General features: G+C 43.7%; 1 protein-coding gene across 5 annotated transcripts in view; it reads right to left on the bottom strand.

Moving 5' to 3' along the window:
- LOC130283815 (potassium voltage-gated channel subfamily H member 8-like) overlaps nt 1-20359 on the bottom strand; it is a 520269-nt gene that overhangs the window by 88631 nt on the left and 411279 nt on the right. For all 5 annotated transcript variants that reach the window (XM_056533330.1, XM_056533331.1, XM_056533332.1 and 2 more), the window contains 2 exons: nt 8236-8499; nt 1592-1791 (listed from right to left, as the gene is read on the bottom strand). In XM_056533330.1, coding sequence (XP_056389305.1) covers nt 1592-1791; nt 8236-8499 — 464 coding nt within the window. The remainder of the gene's footprint in view (nt 1-1591; nt 1792-8235; nt 8500-20359) is intronic.

The raw sequence follows: 20359 nt of genomic DNA, 5'->3' as shown, positions 1-20359 counted from the left end.
GGTCCCTATGGGAGCTATAACACTGCAAAAAAAACGTGAAAAAAAAAAGTTTACAAAGGCCATTTAACCCCTTCCCTAATAAAAGTTTGAATCACCCCCCTTTTCCCATAAAAAAATAAATAAATAAATAAAAAATAAAAATAAACATATGTGGTATCGCTGCGTGCGGAAATGTCCAAACTATAAAAATATGTCATTAATTAAATTGCAGGGTCAATGGCGTACGCGCAAAAAAATTCCAAAGCCCAAAATAGAATATTTTTGGTCACTTTTTATATAATGAAAAAATGAATAAAATGCGATCAAAAAATTCAATCAATACAAAAATGGTACCGATAAAAACTTCAGAACACGGCGCAAAAAATGAGCTGTCATATCGGCCTGTATGCGGAAAAATAAAAAAGTTATAGGGGTTAGAAGATGAGAATTTTTAACATAGGAATTTTCCTGCATGTAGTTATGACTTTTTTCCGAAGTACAACAATATCCAACCTATATAAGTAGGGTATCATTTTAACCATATGGACTTACAGAATAAAGAAAAGGTGTCATTTTTACCGAAAAATGCACTGCGTAGAAACGGAAGCCCCCAAAAGTACCAAAATTACATTTTTTTTCTTCCATTTTGTCACACAATTAATTTTTTTCCGTTTCACCATGGATTTTTGGGTAAAATGACTAATGTCACTGCAAAGTAGAATTGGTGGCACAAAAAATAAGCCATCATATGGAATTTTATGTGCAAAATTGAAAGCGTTATGATTTTTAGAAGGTGATGAGGAAAAAATGAAAATGCAAAAACGGAAAAACGCTGAGTTCTTAAGGTGAAAATAGGCTGAGTCCCTAAGGGGTTAACCAGCTCCTCCGAAGGAATAACAAAGATCATTCTATCGGCAGTGGAAACTCTGCCATTGAAATTTCATGGTGTGGACTGTGCAGTGGAATCCTATTAACGGAGCTGAATTCTGCTGCAATGGAATTTCGGGACATCATTTCTAAGCAAAATTACACATGGAAATTCCTCAGTTTGAACTCCATATAATTGTTTTAATGATTTCTTTTAATGTTTCATTTATTTTATAGTACAAGAGATAGCAATGTCATAAGGTTTAGATAACCTGACCTGTGGTGAAGAGCACATTAGGTTGTCTGCCATGAAGGTAATATACAGTTCACACATTTGTTACTTTATTTTACTATTAGTGCTATCACAGCTTGTAGTCAAATATTCATCATGTCATTTTGCAGTTTTAATAGTGTAACAGTGACTCTTTTATTTTAGTATAACCATTACCACTTAGATTTACTACACAGTATTGGATCTGTTTCTACAAAGTCAACTATAGTCAGAACTAAAATAATAAAATAAAATAATAAACTAAAACTAAAATAACTAAATAAAATAAGAATACATTCCATATTGTGGCAATAAACTACAGTTATTTTAGGCAAATCTGAATCTTCTATATCGACTGGTCCATTGGTGACATAAAGAAGAAACTGTCAACCACTGACATCATTGCTTAAATCCTTCTATATCATGATGCATTTTATGCTTAGAAAATGCTCCCACCACATTCATCACACATACCTCATTGGCATCAATGCCATTGTTGACTGACCATGTAGTCTGGAAACACTCCAGCATCCTCTGCTTAAGTGGCTTGGGCATACGATGCACTCGTATAAAGTCCTTTAGGTCCTTGGTGCGGGTATGGTAAAGAGACCGTCGAGAGTACATCCTTTGAATGATGGCAGTCACATTACCAAATACCACTGCATGCATGAGGGCTGAACAAAAGATCAAGGTACAAATGTTATAATGTTACAATGAAGAGTCAACAATGCTAAGAAACTTAAAGGGGTACTCTGGTGAAAAACTTTTTTTTTTTTTTTTTTTAAATGAACTGGTGCCACAAAGTTAAACAGATTTGTAAATTACTTCTATTAAAAAATATTTACCCTTCCAGTACTTATTAACAGCTGTATGCTACAGAGGAAATTCTTTTATTTTTGAATTTCTTTTTTGTCTTGTTCACAGTGCTCTTTGATGACACCTGATGCCCGTATCAGGAACTGTCCAGAGCAGGAGAAAATCCCCATAGCAAGCCTCTGCTGCTCTGGACAGTTCCTGACATGGACAGAGGTGTCAGCAGAGAGCACTGTGGACAAGACAAAAAAAAATTCAAAAAGAAAATAATTTCCTCTGTATTATACAGCAGCTAATAAGTTAGGAATGGATTAAGATTTTTAAATAGGGTAATTTACGAATCAGTCGAACTTTCTGGCACCAGTTAATTTAAAAAAAAAAAAGTTTTCCACTGGAGTACCTCTTTCAAGCCTAACCACTGTAAACTATACTGTAATTATTTTACGTGTCATTTTGGTCTTTTCACAGATTAGACAATATTTGTTAGCAAGCCACATTAGATAGGTTTTTGTTTTGGACCATCCTCACTAGTTAAAAATTTCCCTTGACAAAGTGTTTACCTGCTGGTACCTCCAGCAATCTACCGAATCAGAATATATGCATGCATAAGGGATGTTTGGATTGGGAGAAAAAGATGTAAGCTGAATGAACATTTGGTCAACAGCTATTTGAAATATATGGCCCATTTTTTACTTGCTACCAGGTTTCCCCAGAACTTACAGTTGATTACTGGAGGTACCAGCAGGTAAGCACTTTGGGGATGGTCCAAAACAAAAACAATCCCAACATCCCTCATGCGTGCATATATTCTGATTCGGTAGAGGGAAGAATACCACTGCTTATCTTCCTATGAGCAAAATGATCCGACATTTTTAAACCCAACAAGCCAACCCCCCCCTTCCCATTGCGACATATGCCACTAGGGGAGAATCAGGAAGCCCCAATCACATGATGGTTGGCTAATCTAACCAACATCAGCAGCTTAAGAGACCTTGAGGCACCACCACTGGGAAAATGAAAGGGATACTCTTTTGGAAAACTTTTTTTTTTTTAATATCAACTGGTGCCAGAAAGTTAAAGTTCTTTTCTTTTTGAATTTCTTTTCTGTCTGACCACACTGCTCTCTGCTGACACCTCTGTCCATGTCAGGATCTGTCCAGAGCAGGAGCAAATCCCCATAGCAAACCTATCCTGCTCTGGACAGTTCCTGACATGGAAAGAGGTGTCAGCAGAGAGCATTGTGGTCAGACAGAAAAGAAATTCAAAAAGAAAAGAACTTCCTCTGTAGTATACAACAGCTGATAAGTACTGGAAGGATTAAGATTTCTAAATAGAAGTAATTTACAAATCTGTTCAAAGGAAATCTGTCACCAGTGTGACCTGCACTAACCTGTCAGTACCGTCAGATTGTGCAGGTGACACTGATGACAACGGTACTAACCTTGTCCCGTTCTGTGGTGGGGATCTCTGGTAATCTTGCCTGTTAGCTCCAGCTCCGGGTACCCGGCCCAGTGCATGGACGGAGCTTAGTGACATCACCACTGCTGCGAGACCCAGCAGACAGCAGCAGCAGCTTGGGGCATGGCCAGAGCTTAGTGACATAACCGCTGCTGCTTCCTGCTTGGTCCCGCTGCGGTGATGTCACTAAGCTCTGCCGGGTTCTCGAAGCTGGAGCTAACGGACAAGATTACCGAAGATCCCCACCACGGAAAGGGACAAGGTGAGTACCGTTGTCATCAGTTTCACCTGCACTATCTGTCAGTACCAACAGGTTAGTGCAGGTGACACTGGTGACAGATTTCCTTTAACTCTCTGCCACCAGTAGATTTTAACAAAGTAATAATTTTTCCACCGGAGTACCCCTTTAAGCACTCCACAGTGTTCATATTAATGAATGGGTTGATGGAGTATTGCAGAAAAGTACATTGCAGAGCCAGAGATGTTGGAACCACTTGTAACAACTTTATACTTTGGCCAATAAATGAAGATCCTAAACAGAGGACCCCTTATAATAATTAAGAATATCCTAATAGTTCATATAAAAATAGTTTTTCTAAACTGAACATTGGGGATCCTATGCAATTCCAATAGTTCAACATTTTGGCTCCATACCCTTAATAATGAGTATCAGAGATTGTCTTTGTAGTGTTGAGTATAATTACTATGGAGAACTTCACTAAAGACACCTGCAAGGTTTAAGTAGAGAATTTGGAACTGATTTCTTTACATGCTGATGGAGCCATTATTGAAGTCCTACCAAAACAGCCAAGAAACGCTGCCGAGTAGCATAACACATCAGAAACCTGAGAGTTTCTTCAAACTCTTTAGGAGAACACAATGTAGTCACTTCCACTATATCCAAACATTGTGAATATCTGACATTAAAATAGCGGGAGCTCAAATTGCTGCAGGCTCTGAAGGCACAATTTCTGCATTTACGTCCTATACAATAGGATTTCAAGCCCTCTAAATTGCGGATCGGAAATCGTAGTCAGGCTCTGAAATATTATTCAATGTATAACGTTACAGTGAAAAATATTCCGTGAAATAGATGCCTACATCGACACAAGTGGAGGGACATTAATGTTCATGATAAATTGTTCTGAAATGCGAAGACCAAAAATATAGTAGTCCGTTGCTATAAACTCTGTATTTGCTGATAAAGGAGCTTGTACTGGAGTGCATCATTTTATTGCTGAAAGTCAAAGTTATATCACTTTAAAGTCTAGATCCAAGTTTAAAGTATATAACTCAAGTGAAAAAAAAAAAAAGAAAACTTTAAACTTTAAAAGGGAATTTCATGCCAGAATATTATGAAATTTCCGCAATGGTTTCCCCATAGCCACACTTCATTGTCATTGTGTCCGCTGATGCAGTACAGTAGAATAGTGGAGCAAGAGCTGTCAGCTCCCCACTCCACCATTCACTTTCATATGTTGCAGACACTTCAAGCCTTCATGGCGTGTGAGCTGCTGGGACATTGTCCCCTTGGCAGGTCAACACACTGATGTAACATTATTTTGCCTGCTCGGTTATTACAACCTGGGGGCACAAGATAGGGGGCATTATTGCAACTTGGGGGCACAGGGTGCATTATTACTACATGCATGGAGCACAGAACAGGGGGCATTATTAAAACTTGGGGCACAGGACAGAGGGCATTATTACTAAATATGGGGACATATGATGGGGAATTATTACAACTTGGTATTTAACAGTCAATACTCTTTATTGTACAAAAGGTTACATTTAATTACATCACACTCTAATGTAGACAAGGACATCTAAAAACATTTAAAAGACCCATAAGAGGGACACAGTACAACACGGGGAGGGGCCATGAACCCCCTCACCCCAAGTCCCATCCTGCAAGAATAGTCAAGATAACAACAATACTGCTTCTACAAAGTGCACAATGCACATTAAGTAATTTATGTTTACCGCATTGTGCACTTTGTAGAAGCAGTATTGTTGTTATCTTGACTATTCTTGCAGGATGGGACTTGGGGTGAGGGGGTTCATGGCCCCTCCCCGTGTTGTACTGTGTCCCTCTTATGGGTCTTTTAAATGTTTTTAGATGTCCTTGTCTACTTTAGAGTGTGATGTAATTAAATGTAACCTTTTGTACAATAAAGAGTATTAATTGTTAAATACCTTGGGTGTGCACTGTTATACAGTGTTTCTTTCTCTTTTCTTGCTTTGTGATATGTTTTGTCACTGTAGGTAGCACCCCGGCTTATTTATTGTAATTTTGTACGGTTGAGCCCCCCCTCTACTTTCTCGCCTTATTATTACAACTTGGGGCACAGGACAGAGGGCATTATTACTTAATATGGGGGCATATGACAGGGGGCAGTATTACAACTTAGGAACACTTATGGAGGTATTATACTGCAGAGACGAATGAGAAGATATCATGGGCATCTGAATCAGATGGAGAAGAAAATAGAAGGAGAATGACTTTGATCAGAAAAGACATCAGCTTTGAGTCACTGGATGAATGTGCACTATGATCATTTGTATGGGCTGCAGAGCCTCTGTAATGCTGGTATCTTCCTTTAAATGGTCACTGTATGGGGGAAATATTGGTTATTTGTTCTTTGCAGTAGATACAGTATATGGAGTAATGGTACAGAGGGATAACTTTGCTCTTGTATAGTGCTGTAAGAAAGTGCAGGATATTATGCAGAGATGTACTGATATAATATTGTAATATATAGGTTATATAAATAATTTGGGGCAGGGTTGACATACCTATGGATAGAGGCTTCAAATATTATCTATGAAGAGAATACTTATAATGGGTATGTCAAGGCCTGAGTTTTACCAGTTTCTTTTAAAGTGACACTATCCTCAATATATTTACATATATATATATATATATATATATATATATATATATATATATATATTAATACTAGCAGAGTACCTGGTGTTGCTCCGTCTCCATACCTAAACCTTGTGGGAGAGGAAAAACAACAGTTATGCTCTTGTCCTCATATTTCAACCTTATATGCCATCCTCATATCCCAACTTCATATCCTATCCTCATATCCCATCCTCAACTCGTCCTTAGTTGGGGATAAGCTGTGATTAGAAGATTGTAGGCCAAAAAAAGGTGTTGTTTTCAGGAGGCATGGCTTGTGAGAGTTAACGTGGCTTGCAGGGCTTATGGAGTAAGAAAGAAAGTAAGGATGAGATTGTGGTTGAAGGACCTGTGATGTGGGTATATCGTGTAAAAAGGGTGTTTTGGGACCTTGTGCCGAAAGAACAAAAGGGACAAAAATAGAAGAGGCATGACTTGCTGAATGGGCAGAGGCTAGTGGAAGGGGCATCACTTGCAAGCTGGACCGACACATGGACCAGGAGATGCAGAGCAGAGCTTATGGAGTAAGGCACTGGAAGTCCCATAGACTTGCATGGGACTTTGGACATAAACCCAGACCCTTGTAAATGGGGGCTATTAGGGGCTTTATTTTAAATTGACATATAAGTAACATGTGTACTAAGTTTCATTGAAATATCTCCAGCTGCTTAAAAGTGATGCTGGATCATACACACACAGACATACAGACACACACATACATACACACATTGGCCCTGATTTACTAAGAGTGGAGTGGAGTTTTCTTTGTGGGTTTTGTTTCCCTACGTTTTGCTTTTTTAATAACTGCTCTGGGCTGTGGGGTTTTCCAGAGCTGAAATCCACCACATTTTCTGTAGAAACATTAGTAAATATTTTGGGATTTATTTTTAAATGTTGAGGGCACGCCCCTTTTTCTGGCAGCATCTCTCCCTTTCCCAGCTACCTTGGCAATTTTTTCGGGTTTTCTCAGTAAAATGTCAAGTTGGTCAGGTTTTTTGATTTTTTGGTCGCAAATTCTGTCGCAGACACAATTTGTTGGGCAATGCGCCAAATTTTGGTGCTCAACCCGACAAAACAGCTTGGGTTTACGATAGTTGGGACTGTGACATTTCTTTACTGAACCAAGTGACTCCAACCCTAGTGATGCCACTGCCTAAGGAATCTTCCCTGGATTCAGGTCCTTCTCTGGCAAGCAAGGCAGAAAGCTATTGGCAGCTCTGCAGTAAAGGAGGATGTTTATACAGAGAACTAACTGTAGGGGGAGCATGTGTGTCCACCAGCACTTAGCTTGAAAGGTGAAGATTTATATACACTTTGAACACCAGGTAGAGTCATACCATGTAAGAAGTGCCGTAGAGGAGCAGATTGATCAGTGATGATTCAAGAACAATTTCAGGTGCTACTAGAACCAGGGTGCTCCCATAAACATTGAAAGCTAGAGTGCCTCCATAAATGGCAGAATTTGATCTTTTGTTTCATTTATGACTAAACACAGTCTTCTTTACTTTATGTAAACTTTTGACTAAAAACTGGAGTTAACTGACAAAATTAAGATTTTGGTAAGAATTTCTTGTATCATACTGTACCAAATGCCTTCAGAAGGGCAGCTTCCTATATGATTTTGCTAGTTTTTTTCAACAGCAGTCATACACTTACAGGCTGCATAAAGACACTGGAGTGATGGTGCATAATGTGAGATGTACATTACCTATGCCTGCATAATAACATTATACCTTGACCCCAAGGTCAAACATATGGAGTCATTTACGCAGCCCTGCAATCTATTGCTAATAGGAGCTGTGCCTGTTATAATGATGGTCAGTTTCTGAAAGAAATATTCTAGTGGTCCCAACGCTCCACAAAGATCAGCATCTACAGTGTCAATAAAAGGTTTATATATTCAGAATTTCAATAAGCTGTAAACAGTGTCTTATCTTACCTCCGATAAGCATGGTGCAGATGGAAAAGATCTTTTCGGCATCTGTGTTAGCAGAGACATTCCCAAATCCTACACTAGTAAGGCTGCTAAGAGCAAAATATAAAGATGTGATATAAGAACTCCGGAGAGAAGGTCCACCAGTTATGTCCGAAAATGACTGGTTAAGCACATGACTACCATTTGAGTTTGCACTGCCACTGGATGATATATCAAGTCTATCGTGATATGGCATTCCTAGACGTTTTGATAATTCATGTATCCATCCTGAGGAAAGAAAATAAAAAACAGGATATGTTAAGTCATGTATCTGTATTGTAATGAACTATAAATTAACCTAAATCATTGTTGGCTCCATACAATTAGCCAAGGAGATAGTGGCCCCATAAACAGAGTTATGCAGAAAGTACTTCGACATACACAGAGTTGAGCAGAGAGAGCCCTAATACACAATGCCAACCTGAGAATGCCCTGAACATAGAGCCATCCGCCACCTCACATGAACCACTCGTATGGAAGTGACCTGGTATTTCCCCTGCAGCAGGAGCCCAGCTTCTGGAGTCGGGTAATGGGTCGGGTAATGGGTGAAGACTAGGGGACTACTTTGACTTCACTCCCAAACTGGGCCCAAAGTAAAGCCTCTAGGTGGCACATCTGTTCCATACCCATTTTGACATTACATTGCCCCCACATACAAAGCTAAGCAAAAAATGATCCCATACATAGAGCCAAGCATACTACCTTACATTGTGTCAAATATTTAATGCCCTCATACTGTATACAGTATCAACCAAATAATTACCCTATATACTGTGTCAATCAGAGACTGCCTCCATACCCTGTGTAAATTGGAGAGTTCCAATATACTCAGTGTCAGCCATAGAGTACCACCTCAGCTATCAGATTGCTCCTATATGCAGTGTCAACCAGAGAACTCCTCCAATATACAGGGCCATGCTTAGTGTTTTCAAATATAATGTCAACCAGATAATGTCCCACACACAAAGCCAAACATTAATTGTCAGACACAACATGTAATTTACACCTTCACATGCGAAAAGTGCAATGTTCAATACATTGGATGTACCACTAGAAAGTTGAAGACTAGAATTCAAGAACATCTATATATACACAATCCAAATAATATTAGCACTAGATTGATGTCCGGCATCACCAAGCATATTATGGAGAAACATTCAGGCGTCATCTTCTTCATCATGTGACTCTCTCCAGGTGTACCTGGGTATATAAGGCTGTGAAGGTTATCCATTTGGTGTCATGACTAAGACTTGTTAACAAGTCGAGACGTGTTAATGCGTTTCCTTTGTGCTTTTATCCTTTATTAGTTTGTTACACTTGGATTTTAATATGTTCTAAATAAATCTTGGATTTTTTACCGAGCCGGAAGTTCATTCTTGTTTTCTGCCACACACAAAGCCAACCGAATTTCAATATGTCATTCAAAGAGTGCCCTAAACACAGCCAACAAGAGCCCCATACACAGAGCCAAGCAGAGTGTGTATTAACCAGATAATGCCCTATATGCATATCAACCAGAGAATGCCCTATACACAGAGCCAACCAGATAGTATCTTCATACATGTCATCCAGAGAGTGTCCCCATATACCGTATATACTCGAGTATAAGCCGAGTTTTTCATCACGATTTTTCGTGCTGAAAACGCCCCCCTCGGCTTATACTCGAGTGAACTCTCTGCCTGTCAATCCCTTCTCAGTGGTCTTCAACCTACGGACTTCCAGATGTTGCAAAACTACAACTCCCAGCAGGAAAACCCAGGAAAAGTTATTGGCTCGACTATAAGCCTAGGGTGGGAAATACATCATCCCCTGTCATCATCCAGACCCCTGTCATCATCCCCTCCCCTTCATCATCACTGCCTGTCAATCCTTTCAATCAGTGGTCTTCAACCTGCGGACCTCCAGATGTTGCAAAACTATAACTCCCAGTATGCTGGGAGTTGTAGTTTTGAAACCTCTGGAGGTCCGCAGGTTGAAGACCACTGCGGCTGTTACGCCGAGCGCTCCGGGTCCCCGCTCCTCCCCGGAGCGCTCGCTTCTCTCTCGCTACCGCAGCGCTCCGGGCAGCTCCACTGACCCGGTGCGCTGCGATACCGTCTCCAGCCGGGATGCGATTCGCGATGCGGGTAGCGCCCGCTCGCGATGCGCATCCCGGCTCCCGTACCTGACTCGCTCTCCGTCTGTCCTGTCCCGGCGCGCGCGGCCCCGCTCCCTAGGGCGCGCGCGCGCCGGGTCTCTGCGATTTAAAGGGCCACTGCGCCGCTGATTGGCGCAGTGGTTCCAATTAGTGTGTTCACCTGTGCACTCCCTATTTATACCTCACTTCCCCTTCACTCCCTCGCCGGATCTTGTTGCCATTGTGCCAGTGAAAGCGTTTCCTTGTGTGTTCCTAGCCTGTGTTCCTGACCTCCTGCCGTTGCCCCCGACTACGATCCTTGCTGCCTGCCCTGACCTTCTGCTACGTCCGACCTTGCTTCTGTCTACTCCCTTGTACCGCGCCTATCTTCAGCAGTCAGAGAGGTTGAGCCGTTGCTAGTGGATACGACCTGGTCACTACCGCCGCAGCAAGACCATCCCGCTTTGCGGCGGGCTCTGGTGAAAACCAGTAGTGACTTAGAACCGATCCACTAGCACGGTCCACGCCAATCCCTCTCTGGCACAGAGGATCCACTACCTGCCAGCCGGCATCGTGACAGTAGATCCGGTCATGGATCCCGCTGAAGTTCCTCTGCCAGTTGTCGCCGACCTCACCACGGTGGTCGCCCAGCAGTCACAACAGATAGCGCAACAAGGCCAACAGCTGTCTCAACTGACCGTGATGCTACAGCAGCTACTACCACAGCTTCAGCAATCATCTCCTCCGCCAGCTCCGGCACCTCCTCCGCAGCGAGTGGCCGCTTCTGGTCTACGACTATCCTTGCCGGATAAATTTGATGGGGACTCTAAATTCTGCCGTGGCTTTCTTTCCCAATGTTCCCTGCACTTGGAGATGATGTCGGACCAGTTCCCTACTGAAAGGTCTAAGGTGGCTTTCGTAGTCAGCCTTCTGTCTGGAAAAGCTCTGTCATGGGCCACACCGCTCTGGGACCGCAATGACCCCGTCACTGCCTCTGTACACTCCTTCTTCTCGGAAATTCGAAGTGTCTTTGAGGAACCTGCCCGAGCCTCTTCTGCTGAGACTGCCCTGTTGAACCTGGTCCAGGGTAATTCTTCCGTTGGCGAGTACGCCGTACAATTCCGTACTCTTGCTTCAGAATTATCCTGGAATAATGAGGCCCTCTGCGCGACCTTTAAAAAAGGCCTATCCAGCAACATTAAAGATGTTCTGGCCGCACGAGAAATCCCTGCTAACCTACATGAACTCATCCATCTTGCCACTCGCATTGACATGCGTTTTTCCGAAAGGCGTCAGGAGCTCCGCCAGGATATGGACTTTGTTCGCACAAGGCGTTTTTTCTCCCCGGCTCCTCTCTCCTCTGGTCCCCTGCAATCCGTTCCTGTGCCTCCCGCCGTGGAGGCTATGCAGGTCGACCGGTCTCGCCTGACACCTCAAGAGAGGACACGACGCCGCATGGAGAATCTCTGCTTGTACTGTGCCAGTACCGAACACTTCCTGAAGGATTGTCCTATCCGTCCTCCCCGCCTGGAAAGACGTACGCTGACTCCGCACAAAGGTGAGACAGTCCTTGATGTCTACTCTGCTTCTCCACGTCTTACTGTGCCTGTGCGGATATCTGCCTCTGCCTTCTCCTTCTCTACTATGGCCTTCTTGGATTCCGGATCTGCAGGAAATTTTATTTTGGCCTCTCTCGTCAACAGGTTCAACATCCCAGTGACCAGTCTCGCCAGACCCCTCTACATCGATTGTGTAAACAATGAAAGATTGGACTGTACCATATGTTACCGCACGGAGCCCCTTCTAATGTGCATCGGACCTCATCACGAGAGGATTGAATTTTTGGTCCTCCCCAATTGCACTTCCGAAATCCTCCTTGGACTACCCTGGCTTCAACTCCATTCCCCAACCCTGGATTGGTCCTCTGGGGAGATTAAGAGTTGGGGGCCCTCTTGTTTCAAGGACTGCCTAAAACCGGTTCCCAGTACCCCTTGCCGTGACTCTGTGGTTCCCCCTGTAACCGGTCTCCCTAAGGCCTATATGGACTTTGCGGATGTTTTTTGCAAAAAACAAGCTGAGACTCCTCACAGGCCTTATGATTGTCCTATTGACCTCCTCCCGGGCACTACTCCACCCCGGGGCAGAATCTATCCTCTGTCCGCCCCAGAGACTCTTGCTATGTCGGAGTACATCCAGGAAAATTTAAAAAAAGGCTTTATCCGTAAATCCTCCTCTCCTGCCGGAGCCGGATTTTTCTTTGTGTCCAAAAAAGATGGCTCTCTACGTCCTTGCATTGACTACCGCGGTCTTAATAAAATCACGGTAAAGAACCGCTACCCCCTACCTCTTATCTCTGAACTCTTTGATCGCCTCCAAGGTGCCCACATCTTTACCAAACTGGACTTAAGAGGTGCTTATAATCTCATCCGCATCAGAGAGGGGGATGAATGGAAAACGGCATTTAACACTAGAGATGGACACTTTGAGTATCTGGTCATGCCCTTTGGCCTGTGCAACGCCCCTGCCGTCTTCCAAGACTTTGTTAATGAAATTTTTCGTGATCTCTTATACTCCTGTGTTGTTGTATATCTGGACGATATCCTGATTTTTTCTGCCAATCTAGAAGAACACCGCCAGCATGTCCGTATGGTTCTTCAGAGACTTCGTGACAATCAACTTTATGCCAAGATAGAGAAATGTCTGTTTGAATGCCAATCTCTTCCTTTCCTAGGATACTTGGTCTCTGGCCAGGGACTACAAATGGATCCAGACAAACTCTCTGCCGTCTTAGATTGGCCACGCCCCTCCGGACTCCGTGCTATCCAACGTTTTTTGGGGTTCGCCAATTATTACAGGCAATTTATTCCACATTTTTCTACCGTTGTGGCCCCTATCGTGGCTTTAACCAAAAAAAATGCCAATCCCAAGTCTTGGCCTCCTCAAGCGGAAGACGCCTTCAAACGGCTCAAGTCTGCCTTTTCTTCGGCTCCCGTGCTCTCCAGACCTGACCCATCTAAACCCTTCCTATTGGAGGTTGATGCCTCCTCTGTAGGAGCTGGAGCGGTCCTTCTACAAAAAAATTCTTCCGGGCATGCTGTTACTTGTGGTTTTTTTTCTAGGACCTTCTCTCCGGCGGAGAGGAACTACTCCATCGGGGATCGAGAGCTTCTAGCCATTAAATTAGCACTTGAGGAATGGAGGCATCTGCTGGAGGGATCAAGATTTCCAGTTATTATTTACACCGATCACAAGAATCTCTCCTATCTCCAGTCTGCCCAACGGCTGAATCCTCGCCAGGCCAGGTGGTCTCTGTTCTTTGCCCGATTTAATTTTGAAATTCACTTTCGGCCTGCCGATAAGAACATTAGGGCCGATGCTCTCTCTCGTTCCTCGGATGCCTCGGAAGTTGAACTCTCTCCGCAACACATCATTCCTCCTGACTGCCTGATTTCCACTTCTCCAGCCTCCATCAGGCAAACTCCTCCAGGAAAGACCTTCGTCTCTCCACGCCAACGCCTCGGAATCCTCAAATGGGGTCACTCCTCCCATCTCGCAGGTCATGCAGGCATCAAGAAATCTGTGCAACTCATCTCTCGCTTCTATTGGTGGCCGACTCTGGAGACGGATGTCGTGGACTTTGTGCGAGCCTGCACTGTCTGTGCCCGGGATAAAACTCCTCGCCAGAAGCCCGCTGGTTTTCTTCATCCTCTGCCTGTCCCCGAACAGCCTTGGTCTCTGATTGGTATGGATTTTATTACAGACCTACCCCCATCCCGTGGCAACACTGTTGTTTGGGTGGTCGTTGATCGATTTTTCGTCTTCACGGGTTGCCCACGCAGATAGTCTCGGATAGAGGCGTCCAATTCGTGTCAAGATTCTGGAGGGCTCTCTGTAAACAACTCAAGATTAAATTAAACTTTTCTTCTGCATATCATCCTCAATCCAATGGACAAGTAGAAAGAATTAACCAGGTCTTGGGTGATTATTTACGACATTTTGTTTCCTCCCGCCAGGACGATTGGGCAGATCTTCTACCATGGGCCGAATTCTCGTATAACTTTAGAGTCTCTGAATCTTCCTCCAAATCCCCATTTTTCGTGGTGTACGGCCGTCACCCTCTTCCCCCCCTCCCTACTCCCTTGCCCTCTGGTTTGCCCGCTGTAGATGAAGTGACTCGTGATCTTTCCACCATATGGAAAGAGACCCAAGATTCTCTTTTACAGGCTTCATCTCGCATGAAAAAGTTTGCCGATAAGAAAAGAAGAGCTCCCCCCATTTTTGCTCCAGGAGACAAGGTATGGCTCTCCGCTAAATATGTCCGCTTTCGTGTCCCCAGTTACAAACTGGGTCCACGCTATCTTGGTCCTTTTAAAGTCTTGTGCCAAATTAATCCTGTCTCTTACAAACTTCTTCTTCCTCCTTCTCTCCGTATTCCTAATGCCTTTCATGTCTCTCTTCTTAAACCACTCATCATCAACCGTTTCTCTCCCAAATTAGTTTCTCCCACTCCTGTCTCCGGTTCTTCTGACGTCTTCTCAGTGAAAGAGATACTGGCCTCCAAGACGGTCAGAGGAAAAAGGTTCTTTTTGGTGGATTGGGAGGGCTGTGGACCTGAAGAGAGATCCTGGGAACCTGAGGACAACATCCTAGACAAAAGTCTGCTCCTCAGGTTCTCAGGCTCTAAGAAGAGGGGGAGACCCAAGGGGGGGGGTACTGTTACGCCGAGCGCTCCGGGTCCCCGCTCCTCCCCGGAGCGCTCGCTTCTCTCTCGCTACCGCAGCGCTCCGGGCAGCTCCACTGACCCGGTGCGCTGCGATACCGTCTCCAGCCGGGATGCGATTCGCGATGCGGGTAGCGCCCGCTCGCGATGCGCATCCCGGCTCCCGTACCTGACTCGCTCTCCGTCTGTCCTGTCCCGGCGCGCGCGGCCCCGCTCCCTAGGGCGCGCGCGCGCCGGGTCTCTGCGATTTAAAGGGCCACTGCGCCGCTGATTGGCGCAGTGGTTCCAATTAGTGTGTTCACCTGTGCACTCCCTATTTATACCTCACTTCCCCTTCACTCCCTCGCCGGATCTTGTTGCCATTGTGCCAGTGAAAGCGTTTCCTTGTGTGTTCCTAGCCTGTGTTCCTGACCTCCTGCCGTTGCCCCCGACTACGATCCTTGCTGCCTGCCCTGACCTTCTGCTACGTCCGACCTTGCTTCTGTCTACTCCCTTGTACCGCGCCTATCTTCAGCAGTCAGAGAGGTTGAGCCGTTGCTAGTGGATACGACCTGGTCACTACCGCCGCAGCAAGACCATCCCGCTTTGCGGCGGGCTCTGGTGAAAACCAGTAGTGACTTAGAACCGATCCACTAGCACGGTCCACGCCAATCCCTCTCTGGCACAGAGGATCCACTACCTGCCAGCCGGCATCGTGACAGCGGCCTACATCAGCCGATGGCTGTCCTGTCATGCTGGGAGTTGTAGTTTTGCAACATCTGGAGGTCCGTAGGTTGAAGACCACTAATGAAGGGATTGACAGGCGGTGATGATGAAAGGGGGAGGGGGAATGATGACGGGGGTCTGGATGATGATGAAGGCCACAGTGGTCTTCAACCTGCGGACCTCCAGAGGTTTTAAAACTACAACTCCCAGCATGCCCGGACAGCCAATGGCTTTTGGGGGGGGGGGTGAAATTAGGGGCCTCAGCTTATATTCGGGTCGGTTTATACTCGTATATATACGATATAGAACCATGCAAAGAGTATCTCTATACATTATATCAACCAGAGAGTGTCCCTTACATTGTCAGCTAGTCATTTTATTCATTATGTCTCAAACTTAGTTTTAGCACTTTCTGTCACCTCTTTAATAAACGCACTGACTAAAGTTTCCAGTATATTTCTACATTGTAACTTGAGGATTATATAGCCTTTCTGCTAGAAGCTCAAGATTCTTTATTCTTCTTATCACTGTAATTATACACATGAAGTAAAAATACTGCAACTTGGTTATTGTGAATATGATATAAAATTCTAAGAAAATTACAGTATACCATGCAGCAGAAATGAAGCCTGCCAGGATTAAAGGGGAGCTTAATATTTTAGGCGTTAACCCTGAATAGCTCTTAGTTTTTAGTTTTTGCCTTAAGGAATATTACATGTATCTAACTGCATAATGTGACTATTGTGACATATGAGTCTTGTTCCTTTCAATGCCTAAATTACACAGAATTCAAAGTGAATAGAAAATGTAACTTCAATGCCACCTATTCATATTTTCTGATCCTTTTCCATGCAGAATTGCGTTGGCAGGTTTGCCAGTCTTTCTCAAACAGGGAGCCCCCCAACTCCCCGCATGCCCAGATAGTCAAAGTCTATCTGGGTATGCTGAGAGTTGTAGTTTTGTAACAGCTGGAGGTTCCCAGTTTGGGAAACACTGGCCTATGCGTAGTAGACATATAACATAAGCAGAAATATAACAAAAATAAAAATACAAAAAACATTATTTAAAAAAAAAAATTTCATACCCTGCTTTAAACTGCCGCTGCCAATCACTTTTTCTCTGTTTACCCATCATATTTGTTAAAATGACAACCAATTTATGAGCGTGTCATTGTTCTATTAATAAATATTCATCTCCGATATGCTCGACATAACAGAACAGCCAGACATTCATTTAAGACTTGTAATAACAGGGCAGGAATCTGTAGCCTCCATTTAATTACCAGAGTTACAAGGTAAGCGACTGCGGAGTCAATTCACATTTAGGTCACATGCCACGTTCTGATTTATAGATTGTCTTCATTTCCTTTAAAGGGGAAGACACTTTTACTTTACTTCACATCTCTGAATAGGATTTGATGCATTATAGAACAGGTTCTGTGATATTGCACTGAATGTCAATGCTTTGCCATCCATCAGAGGTAAAGGTCAGTATAAGCATTTATCATAATGATTTTGTGCACTTCCTTTTTTACTACCCTTTCCAGCCAATTAGTAATAAATAGTAGAAGCGTTTGCTGTCACATGGAACAGGTTAGGTTGGCAAGGAAAGACTAACAGAATGGAATTAAGAGTAGACAGAGATAAATATGTTTGCAACTACAGTATAAAAGTAATAAAACAAATTGAATGCAACTTATACTGTATGCTACTCTTTTTAATGATGTTTTTCTTAGGCTCTGTTCACATGTACATTTGTTCCAATGCAGATTCCATCATATTATTTTTGTAAAAATAGTGCAGCTTGCACTTCGTCCCTAAACATCTTATCCCTTATCCAAAGTACAGGGGATAAGATGTCTGATAGCAGGGTCTGGCCACTGGGCCCCCTGCCATCTAAGGCACAGCACCCAGTAATCAGTGCCAGAAGATGGGCAACCGCAGCCATCAAGCCATCTCCATTCATGCCTATGGGAGGAAGTGTGACGGTTAGTACAAATACAACATGCCCTCTCTCATAGACATGAATGGAGGGGGCGTAGCTTGACGCCACAAACAAGGAGGCTCTAAGCTTCCGTGTTCAGAACATTGCGGTGCTGGCCTGAAGATCGCGGAGGGATAAGATTTTTAGGGGCAGAGTACCCCTTTAAAGAGATATATGATACAAACCAAAGGACCCCATTATAAATCAGTGGAATGGATTGTGCACCATTGATGTTTGTTATTTTGTTATTATATTGTTCTACTCCTTTGGAATAAATAAAAAATTATGTTCATGTGTCTAGTAACTGCTGTTATACACATATCATGGTGCTCTTGCTGTTCTGTCGAACACCATTTAGAACTACCAGTCGGTGGTCACACATGCTCAGTAACTCACCTGGATTCTTTTATGCAGAGCTTGGGAAATGATTCCTGTTATTGTGCATGCCATTTTATAGGATTCAACATGCTAGAAGCAGTGCTGGATATATTAGGCTGGGTTCACATTATCATATGTGCAGTGTTCGGCACAGTTACCCTCCGGCGTGCACGGGAGGGAAATTGATGCTAGACTGATCCCATTCATTTGAATGGGACAGTTCACAATCATCCAGCGTCTCAATTTTGACGCTGGATGGTTGGATACGCCGGTGCCAGAAACAATGGATGCCGGATGCTATACAACTGATGACAACTTGTCATCAGTTGTATCATGATTTAGGCTGAGTTCACCTATGCCTGATGCCGGACATAAATGAACCCAGCCTTACAACTGCACCACATATTGTTTTAGCAGTTGCCCAATGTATGGGAGAATGCAGTCTATACAGTAGAAATGGTCACATAACAGAATGTCAGCAGAGCTTAATAGTGATTGTCTTCTAAGAGTAAACCTTACAAAATGTTTTTCCTGTTCAAGTTATTTATTAGAGAATACAGACATATTTATTAGAGACATTTATTAAAATGTCACACAACTCATGATAAATGTCTCCAATATAAGCTACAGTTGTAATTTATAAAATCTGTGCTAGCTGTGATCACAGCCAGTGTCGGCTCCACCTATAGGCAAATGAAGCAGCCGCCCAGAGTGCTCTCTTGATGGGCGCACACAGCTCTGCCCAGTACTCATCGCAAGCTACTGCTCACTGTCTCTGCGCACACTAAAACCCGATCGTACATGGGGTTTATTACGGTGTATAACCCAAGTAGTAAGGAAATTACATGAAGAGTGTGTCACCCCAGTAGTAAGGAGGTAACATGTGGGTGGAGAGCGTTTGTTACAATGTGTCACCCTCCGTAGTAAGGTGGGGCATGTCAAAGAGTGGAGCCAATGGGCGAGATCAAGGGGCGGCAAAATTAGCTTTTGCCTAGGGTGACAAAAATCCTTGCACCAGCCCTGATTACAGCTGACACAGATGAGAATAGAGCCCAGAGAGAAAATAGCCAACCTGTCACAGCTCATATACACCTGCAGGAGTATCCTTCTAAGGACACTTATAGCAGCTTAGACTTAGGAAGCAGTGGTGGTACTAAGCTTGTGTAGCAGTGCATATTCGTGAACAATATTGGTAGCAAGAAGAAATACAAGCGCACTTACCACGTTAGTTGCCCTTCAGGTAAGGTTTATTTCACATCACAAGGAGATCAGGTGCAGGGAGACGACGTTGGGGAGTGTTCATGGGCTACGGACCAGTCTCGCGCTACTAGCGCTTGTAGCGCGAGACGGGTCCGTAGCCCATGAACATTCCCCAATGTCGTCTCCCTGCACCTGATCTCCTTGTGATATGAAATAAACCTTACCTGAAGAGCAACTAACGTGGTGAGTGCGCTTGTATTTCTTCTTGCTACCAATACAGATGAGAATAGCTTTACCATCTCACATGTACTGGGAATGCAGTGCACAGAGGGTATTAATAGCAATCATGGGGACCTATGTGAAAGAATGGGATTGGGACTCCACTTCCCATTAACAACATCAGCAACTTATTTCAAGAAACCAATGACTTAAGAGGTTGTCTTTACCTTGTTGGGATCCTTCAGCTGCAGGGGCTCATATCATTGTAGCTACTGTCATGGTTAATACCCTCCGTGAAGTGCATATTACATGCAAGAGCACAACAATCTTAGTAAATAAGCATCATTGTACTGCTATGTCCCTAGAAGTCATGCATCATAGGTCTCTGTGTAATTCCAGCCTATCTGTGAAGCAGTATGTTTATCTATTAAGTTGCTCTAATTTGAATATACCTTTATTTGTGCCGCATTTTTGAATGACCCCAGACCGTAGTATCCTCAGATTACTGATATCGGTACCAAGGCTAGCACATCTGTTTCTTCCCTAGTCTGTATATCATTTGCTGTATGCTCCCTTGGTGTTATAATACACTTGACTTGCAATGATACATGCTCTTTACAACCTTCCTGGGCATCCCTCCAACAACCTGGTGAGAATCGCTGCACTTAATTAGACAGTGATATCCGCCCCACAGGGCCCTGTGTGGTTTAACTTTGCAGAAATATGTTTATCTTTCTTAAAGGGGTACTCCACCCCTAGAGATGTTA

This window comes from Hyla sarda, chromosome 8 (assembly GCF_029499605.1).
Source record: "Hyla sarda isolate aHylSar1 chromosome 8, aHylSar1.hap1, whole genome shotgun sequence".
NCBI lineage: Eukaryota > Metazoa > Chordata > Amphibia > Anura > Hylidae > Hyla > Hyla sarda.
The sequence above is the reverse complement of the archived record's forward strand: the minus strand, read 5'-3'. Positions and strand labels throughout refer to the sequence as shown.